The sequence below is a fragment of the Charadrius vociferus genome, unplaced genomic scaffold, assembly GCF_000708025.1.
Source record: "Charadrius vociferus isolate BGI_N301 unplaced genomic scaffold, ASM70802v2 scaffold337, whole genome shotgun sequence".
In the NCBI taxonomy this organism is placed as follows: Eukaryota; Metazoa; Chordata; class Aves; order Charadriiformes; family Charadriidae; genus Charadrius; species Charadrius vociferus.
This window is the reverse complement of record NW_009649049.1, coordinates 168537-177892: the sequence shown is the minus strand read 5'-3', so window position 1 is coordinate 177892 and position 9356 is coordinate 168537. Positions and strand designations below refer to the sequence as shown.

Genomic DNA, 9356 nt, shown 5'->3' with positions numbered 1-9356 from the left:
CATAGCATTCATAAACAGTTCCTTTTCCTCCATAACTTCCTCTTCCTCTTCCATTTCTAGACTTTGTGCCTAGGGTCTGGGAGGAATCCATCTTCTATGGGGCAGGAGAAATCTGGGGGAGGTGCTTAAGGTCAGCCACGGTACTCACAAGTCAAAGCCTTAGCTCCACATGTGGGCTAACTTAGGCTGACCCCTTTGGGTACAAACTTCACTTATGTCCTGTCTGGAGAGGCTTGTTGGAAAGTTCTGAATGAACAAGTTTGGGAAACATTACTGAGTGAGCGGCTGAAACCAGATGAATGATAACTCCTTACCCTGAGGAAGGCCTACCTGTGATCACTCTGCTGCTAGAGTTTGTCCTGCAGCTGCTTCCTTGTCATTTCAGAGCCCTTCCTGCAGGGAGGTAGGGGTAGGACTGAGATTTAAAAGTTTGTTTTGTGTCTCTGCAGAATGGGTGGAGTTCACCCCTTATGAGGTCGGGTTCTTAAAATACGGCGCCTTCATTCGTGCAGAGGATTTTGGGAGCGAGTTCTTCATGGGCCGCCTGATGAAGAAGCTTCCTGAATCCCGCATCTGTTTCATGAAAGGTGATGTGTTCCGTTGTGAAAATTTCGATTGCATTAAAACATACTTCATTTTTAATGTAATACAGACCCTGCATATTGCAATCTGTGCCCTGCAACATGCAGGACTGCAGCAAAGTATTGTTCTCACCTCTGGCTGAATTCCTTAGAAGCTGGAAATGGGCTAAAAAATACTTAGAGGAAACTTCAAAGTACACTATTCACTGTTGTTTTTATCTTGAATGGTGACTCTCATGCCTGATGTTTCAGGGCTGCCTAAAAAGGTTAGTTTTGTTTTGAACTGATTAACAGCAGAGCTCTACATGGAAAACATTTGTATTTTGAAACTGGGATGTTAAAACCGAATTTGCTCATGAATGGCATGTTTTTTATAACAAAAAGCAATGTTGTTACTGAGTGTGTTATACAATGTGGCAATTTTGAGTAGTTTTCTGAACTGTTACTGATATTTTTGCAGTTTTAGTATCCTAAATCCTTTGTAATTTTGCTAGCATGATTAAATCAGTGAGTTGTGTCATCCTTATTTCAGTAAAGTGGGTAGCTCCCAGTACTGCATGAAAGACAGCTTTGCAGTTTTTATGTAATTCTTTTTTTTAGTTTTGCATAAAGCTAGAACTCTCTCCCACACCCCTTTGTACACCATTTCTCTGGGGTGAAGTCTGCAGAGGAGTCCATCTGCTTTTAAACCCTGAGCAGCAGATGTGTTACATGTAAATAAGAAAGACACACGACAGGACACCAAGGATACCAATAAGGAAGAGTTTAGTTATGAACAGAAAAGTCTATACAATCAGCAACACCATGTGGTATTCCTTATTTGGCACAGAGAAGTTGTGCACCTCGATGTATGGTGCATGAGGAGTTCAGAGTCATACTGGTATAATCATGAGAAAATAGCTGGCATGAGAAACAGAGATTGTGCTTAGTCATACACACACTAAATCTCAGAGCTTTAATGGCTATGCTTAGGGCTTTTAGTGGTGTCATGAACTCAAGAAAATAGATGGTTGAGGGAAAAGACTCAGAAGGTAACACAAGATCCAAGAGCATAAATAGGTCTGAAAAGGGGAGGACAAATTCATGGAAGGTAGCCCCACTGGTGGCTCTGAAACACAGTAGTTCAGATGCAGCCACCAGCACTAGAAGTACTAAATCCAGAACTTTGAGATGCTGGAGAGTACACTGGAGAAGAGATCCCACCATACTTTCCATTTTCTTGTATTTTTCCATTAAGCAGTCTGTGCTGACTGCCAGAGGTAGGAGATAGATTACAGTGCTAGGTGGGACCATAGAGCTGCCTTCTGAGAACGTTGTGCCTCCATTGCAGTTTTGCAATGACAGTGGTGTGGTGTGGTCATACCCGAGGTGGCCAGGTAGCAATCATACCAAACACATCCAGTCTGACCTGAGCTCTTTTGTTCTCACCCTCAGCACCTGAATTGGGGTGGTGACCCCACAGCCATAGGTGTATCTTTAGGAAGGATAGAGTGGAGAGTTAAAGCAATGTTGCCATCTAGTGATACAACATGTAATGCCCTCTTGGGTTGCAATTAAAATGTACTACTAGTTAAAACATGATAGTTTAAGGATAAAAGCAAGGTGTCAGTTGCAGGAAGACATAAGGCCTTTTATAAGAGCAAAGGATAGAGCCGGAAAGATTGGATTGGGATACAAGACACTCAGGTTTCCAGATGAAAGGGTGGGGTACATGAAAGCTTGTCTGCTATTTTCAATTCTGCCTAGCAAAAGACACCGGCTCTCCTCATAGTTCTTACTTCAGCAAATACAGGTACCATGAAAATTCAATGCAAGAGGTTAGGGAAACATTGCTATGTAATTACAACCAGGGTCTGGGGGGACAACAGTGTTTGGAAGATATTAAAATGCACGAGCAGTGTGTTACTCCTTGGGCTCTGGGAGCCGAAGAGTTATGGAGTAAGAAGGCACCAAGTGAAGATAGGAGAAATGAGAGAAGTTGCCTTCTCACAGCAGGCTGGGGAAAAGCTTCTCAAGCTGCAGGGAGATGAGGTGGTGTTGATGGAAACTGGCTAGTAATTATCTGCAAATGAACTCTGATTGCAAGCTCAGTGTACAGTCAGAGACCCCTTGACTAGAAGCACATTTCATGTACTTCTAATGTTTCTCAAGCAAATCCCATTCTTCTGGGCACTTTCTATGAAGCAGAAGACCCTTGGCTTCTGGTCCCACTCCACACACAAGCCAGATTTAAAAGGGAATTGTATTTCTGTTACTAATTTAAGGAATGCATAATTATTTTATTGTGTGATTCAAATTATTGCTTCCTTTGTTATGTATGGCTTTTGCAAAGCTTTCACTGATAATGATTTTCAAGGCAAAGCTCAGAACTGCCTTTTCTGACAGAGTTCCTCTCAGGGCTTGCGGCAGAGCTGTGGAGGAAGAAATGTTTTTCAATATCCAAGGGGCTTTTTGAGACTTCCCCACTCGGGAGACATTTTCAGCTGTTCTTTTAAGCGCTAGGGCAAAAGTGGAAGAAGGGCTATGAGGATGAAAATAACAAGGAGAGGGAGAGGAGGTTGCCTCAAAAGAACTTGTGGCAAGAGAAATCTTACAAGTGAATATGTCTTGTTATAGAGACTACTCTGCAGACTATCCCAAATTGAACCACTTGAATGTTGGCTGTTCAGGAGCAAAGTCCAAACCTTTAACTGAGTATGCAGTTGTATATGACATACTTCGTAAACCAAACCCTTATTGAATGGGAAATGGTGTGGTTTTATGCTCTGATGACAGTTGCTTATAGGACAGAGTACAGTGGTTTGCAGTGCATTGGCAATAGCTGTATGTGACAATGAATTACAGCAGCTGAAGGCCTGGCACAATGTTTAAAACTATTTAGGTTCCTCTTTGAGGACAGAATTTGCAGTGCTGCAAAAGAAATTCATACAGGTTTTGAAGAGAGTTTGGAAACCTTGAGACTTTCCAGATAGCCCTTGCAAAGCTGAAGGTTTTTTTTTTTTTAAAGGCGTATTTTCCATTAAAATATTTCCAAAGCAGTTTCCCTGTTCTCTGCCTTTGCACAGGCCTGTGGAGCAATGTCTTTTCCTACAACCTCTTGGATGCCTGGCACTCGTCGGATCCTACAGAAAGGTGCTCACTGAGGTGTACCCAGCACAGGACTGTTGATGTTGGTTGGTTACATTTCTGTTTCTATTTTACCTGTTGTCTTACGAATCTTTAAAGGAATTTTACATTCAGATGCATATAGTGTGAAACCTTTGTGAAGGCTTTTTAAATGTTAAACTTGAGAGCAACACTGCACTGCAGGGTGTTTTCTTTTCCCCTGAGGTGTCATGTTGCCAGCAATATCTAATTAGGTTTCCTCTCTGAATTCATTCATAGCAACATTATTCCCATTAATCTCCCTTGGAGACTGAATTTATGCAAGTGATGATTTGTCATCAAATATAAAACTACTGACTTTTTTTAACAGATCAAATTTGCCAGGGGCCTTTCAGTGAACCTACATGTTGTAACAAACATCTCAGTGCTGTGTTTTCTATCTGCCTTGGCAGATGGTACTTTTTGTATGCTGTTGTTGAAGACTTGGATATATCAGTTCCGTGGAACTCCATTTCAATTTTCTTTGATCTTGTTGCAAATCTGTGTGCTCCTTAGAGGTGTTGGCTGTCCGTCCTGTGTTCAAATGTGGTTAGTGAGTTTGGTTTATGGGCTTTTCATCACTTTCTCCATGGAAGTGTTGCAGGACCCTGAGCTCAATAAATGTCTGTGATAGAAAGTCATTATTCCTCTTTCCCAATCTCAAGGTGCCATTTAGTACAATCCTTTTTCTCTGTTTTTTTTTTTGTTTTCGGGTGTCTAAGTCTCCTGACAGCATTTTTTTTTTCAAAGCCAATTTGGACTAATTCTGGAAGAAACTGGTCCAGATTCTCAGCCTACCCTGACTTTCACGTGGGGAATCCACCTATGATTTCTATCAAGCAGTAGATCACTTTTTCCAGCTTTAGGAAGTTTGTTGCCACTCTGACTTTGTTTTTAATGGAATATGCTTTACTGAAGATTGATTTTCTTCTTGGTCCTACTTTGACATTGATTTGATTGTATGTTGCCATGTCTTATTAAGATCTTTCCTCTAGCTAATATTAGATGCCTTCTGGTGTTTTAAGTATGACAAAGAACTATATCAAAACAACAAGTACTTTATCTCCTCTACCCTTCAGAAGGAGACGAGTCTTCCCCACCAGCCAGGAGCCATGAGTTGGAGACTTACTTAGTCACCCCTGAATGTGGCATTATGGGCATCATTCGGCAGATCCTCACCGAGCGGGTGATGGTTTCAAAGTTCTACAACTTCCTGAAGGGGTTCCAGATGCACAATGAATACCTTCAGAGCAAAAACTTCTGTATATGGAAAGGTAAACATCATTGATTATTAATTTTTATCTGCTTAGATGGTTGGTGTTTTCATAAGTGAAGGGAAGGCAGAGGATGAACAGGCTTTGTTCTTCACTTTGGAAACAAAAATTTCAAGATAACTAGTGAAACTTCATCCAGTCAAATCAGTTCCAAGAAGTCCCTTGATTCCAGGGAAGGGCAACTACTGCTCATTGGCAATGGAAGAAGAGCAGCATGAGAAGTGAAGGAGTTGTGTCTTTTTACCTTGGACAGGTCTTTCTTTTCCTTGCCAAGGCTGTGCTTCTGCAGTGTGGCAGTGTCTTGGAAAGCCAAAGTAATGCGGAGACAGGAGGCATTTTTTCCTCTCTTATTAGCCAAACAACAGATATATCACCTTTTAAATTAATCACTCATCATAACAAGTATTTCCTTTTAGATACTGTGCTGGAGAATTTCCCCAACCAGCTGACAGAAACAGCAGAGTTCATGTGCCTGGCAGACACAGCTGGATACATTGATATCAGCTACCCACCGCTTATGAGGCCAGAGAGGAAAGTGGACGTTGTTCTACACTTAAACTATTCTTCTGGATCACAGACATCGGTGTGGTGACCACTCTATTTTCTTCAATAATGACTGCTGTCTTTTAGCCCTTTTAGGCCTCAGATTAATTTACGTAGAAGAAATTGGTTCTGGGACAAAAAGATTCTTGTTGTACAGCTCCCATTTTGTAGAGATCTCTCAGTGATGCTGGTACACCACGGCAAATCTCCTAAGGAGAACAGAAGTAGTATCTGTTTTCTAAATATTTTATTTTAATTAACTATCTAATAGGTAAATGCTGTCTTCTAGACCTGGGTGCTCCTGGGATCTTGATATGTCTATTGAGGCTACAGTTCATATAAAGTGTTTCTCTGGAACTCGTACTACCACTGATGAACTAATTTTCTTTTTTTTTGGTCTTGTGATATCCATCTAAACATATCCACATGCAGTTGAATTAAAATTAATTTGTCCAGTTGTCTTTAGAATAGTAATTGGATTTTTATTTTGTTCTAAATTATGGAGAAGAATTGCCCTTTGATGCCATATCTGCTGTTTCAAATACCAGCTAATAACCTGGTCTATAATCCCTGTTAGTAGATATAGACAAGACAGAAGTTCTTGAAGACAAAAATTTTCAATCAGATTCGGGAACAAAAATACTATTTTCCAAAATTCCTTACACACCTGCATGATTAAATTAACATTTCCGTCAAGATGATGTTTGCTCCCAGCTGCCTACATCACTTTTCACAACCATCTTAAGGCATCTAAGACAGTTAGAGGCTTTTAAATGTTTCATGCCAAGATAATAAAATCTTTGTACCTTTTTGAGTCCATATTGAAAAACCATACCATTTTAGATTCCTGTCTGTTCTGCTCATTTCAGCATTTTCTCCAGTAAGGGGCATGTTTGTTTGTCCCTTAGCGGTTAGGCCACCCTTGCCTGCAGCCATGAACATCTTGTTTGTCTTGCAGATAAAGGCTGATGAGGAGGAGGAGGTAGGAAAACAATCAGCAGTGCAAGTTGGAGGCTGGGTCTTGAACTGTTGTTCTGTTAATAACTGGCACTCAATATCTCACACAAGAGACAAAGGCCAGAAGAAATACTGACAGCAAACGCTGCTCCCAGATCTTTGTGAAGAGCCTTTGGTGGATGTGTTGTGCATTAGGAAAACTTGGGAGTGTGGCAGAATTTCTGACTTTTTATTTTTCTGTCTGAATGTAGCCTTTGGAAGAAGCTTCCAAGTACTTCCTAAAGCAGGGAATCCCATTTCCCAAAATCCACCTGAGTGAAGAAGAAAAGAAAAATCTAAAGGAGTGCTACATCTTCGAAGACACAGAGACCCCAGAGGCTCCAACAGTAGTGTTTTTCCCACTGGTGAATGACACCTTCAGAAAATACAAAGAGCCTGGTAAGCCATGGGACAGAGACGATCCTCCCACCACCTGGCTGCCTTTTGGCTGTGTCGGGGAGGGAGACATGATCTAGCATGGTCCCCTCCCTCCGCTGCTGTGGCTCCTATGGGAGACAAATGCAGATGTCCAGGTAGCGAGGAGCAACATTGAGCCCCACCTGGAAAGAGGGACACAGGACCATATCTATACCCCATCGGTGACCTTTCTTTATTTGTCAGGTGTGGAGCGCAGCCCCGCTGAGATGGCACAGGGCAATGTGGATGTTTCCAGCATTTTTTCCCCGTACTGCTTAAACAGCTTTACCTACACAGAGGAGGAGTTTGACAAGCTGGTGGAACTGACCAGCTACAACATTCAGAACAACAAACACCTCATCCTTCAGGCTTTGAATTCAGCTGTAGAGCAGAAACGACAGCACAAAAAATAAATGACGTCCTGTGTTTCAGAAAGATATCCAAATAATGATTTTTTTTTTTTTTTTTCCTGCGGAAGAATCAAGACCTGTTTGTGAATGAACATGACAGACTTGGGAAAGTACAAAGACTTGTCTCAGCCTGTGGCTCCTCTCCACCTCATGGTGATCCTAGATAAATCGATCAAACAAAACAATGATTAGTCTCGTGCTTTATTTATGTTGGATTTCACTGCTGGTGAACTTTTTTTTTTTTGTGTACATACATGTATATGCAGTAAATCAAAAGTTAGGAAATATGGGGCTTATTGATGAGTTTTTTAAATGCATCAGTGTGGGACAGCAATACCAATTCTTTCAAAATTTACTGCACTAGTAGATGTTATATGTAAAGTGAAGACAATTGAGCTATAGATATTTAATTTATTCCAAATCTAGTGCAACAGAAAAATGCATAATGAATATGGATAATTTCAAAGAAAAAGAAGAAACCATATTTTGCTATAGTGTCAGCAAGATATTTTGTTGGAAATAACACAAAACTAAACACAAAAGATGTAGAAAATCTGAGATTTCACATGGAAAATACAAATTTTCTGTACTTCTGAATTTACAAGTTTTATTTCACCAGCAATATTTAGGTTTGGAATATCCCTTGGAAGTTACTGTTCGAAACCCTGTTATGAGTAAGTACCTAACCCGGGGTTGTGTTTTTCACTTAACACTCATGGTATTTAGAGGATCTAGCTCAGCATCCGTGTCCCATTAATTTCAACAGGTTTAATAGTATTTCTTGTTATTATAGGATGGGATGCTGTGAGAATAAGAACATCAAAAACTGAGACACATGCAGATTTTGTGGTAAGAAGGCAAGCTAAGCGTTTTACACTGATATCCTTGGGTAATTCATGGGTAATTGCATAACTTTGTCAGTCCCTGACTATACACAATCAACACATGGTTTATGCAACTACTATAAATAACACAAGGCAATTTGTTGAAACTACTTATTTTTGAGATGGAGACCAAAATAATTATTTGCTTTATGAAGGATTTTAATAATGCAAATACTCTGTAAACCTGTTTCATTACAACAAAGATACTAATCTTAAAAAAAAAAGATATAATGGCTCAGTCAGTATCAGCTGCCCTTAATTACCTCAAATTTAAATGAAACGTAGGAACTTGTCTGTGCTGAAGTAACATGTATTGGCACACACAGAGCTATGAATAATACAATCAGAGCCAAAATAGAAAATAAATCCTTAATGCAATATGAAATGTGAACCTGTAAAAGGCTGAAAATTTCTCTTCCCTCTTGCTATCATCGTCTGTCTCTCTCTCTCTTCCTTCAAGCATGCCTTTATGGCTTTGAGCCTTTGTCTTCTTTAGTCTCCCACACTCACCTCTGATGACCTCAGCCCCCTTAGGGATGGTGTGTCCTTGCCCCAGCTGCTTTTCTAGGCTTTCACGACTCCATCCAATTTGCAGCCCTGGTTCAAACCTCCAGTGTGCTGAAATGGCTGTTTACTTGTCTGTGCTCATCAAGGGCTTCTCTTTGTGATCTCTGCTGCTGAGTCACGCAGTCCCTTTCGGCATTGCCTCTCCTCTGCCCCAGCTGTAAACTGCCTCTCAGCCTTCCCTGTTTATCATTATGGCAAACCCATTTGGGGTGACACATGCGTTTGCTACTTCTCCCGCCTGCCCATCTTCCAGCTGGGGTTTTGGGCATCTCCAAGAGCTGCCATCCAAGGCTGTCAATGACACCAAGTTTCAAGAACCTTGTCTCTCTCTTCCCATCCCTGCCCTTAACTACACCCCTTTGCTTCCCTTGATGTGTTTTTGTTTGTTGGTTTCTTTCTAACAGCAAGAAGCCCCATTTATTCCAGGTATGCCATTAAGGCATCCCTTGCTCTGCTGTACCCTCTAGGGCCTGAACCTGTCCCACCTGCCAGCAGTCTGGCCAGGCCCACGCAATAGCTTGCAGTGGTGCTTTCAACGTG

The 9356-nt window shown here is 41.1% G+C and overlaps 1 protein-coding gene across 1 annotated transcript in view; it reads left to right on the top strand.

Moving 5' to 3' along the window:
• Positions 1–7368, top strand: part of LOC104289066 (cytosolic phospholipase A2 epsilon-like) — a 37281-nt gene extending 29913 nt beyond the window's left edge. The window contains exons 15-20 of the mRNA XM_009887957.1: positions 450–587; positions 3647–3754; positions 4805–4999; positions 5416–5582; positions 6751–6937; positions 7160–7368. Coding sequence (XP_009886259.1) covers positions 450–587; positions 3647–3754; positions 4805–4999; positions 5416–5582; positions 6751–6937; positions 7160–7368 — 1004 coding nt within the window. The remainder of the gene's footprint in view (positions 1–449; positions 588–3646; positions 3755–4804; positions 5000–5415; positions 5583–6750; positions 6938–7159) is intronic.
• The last annotated feature ends 1988 nt before the right edge of the window (positions 7369–9356 follow it).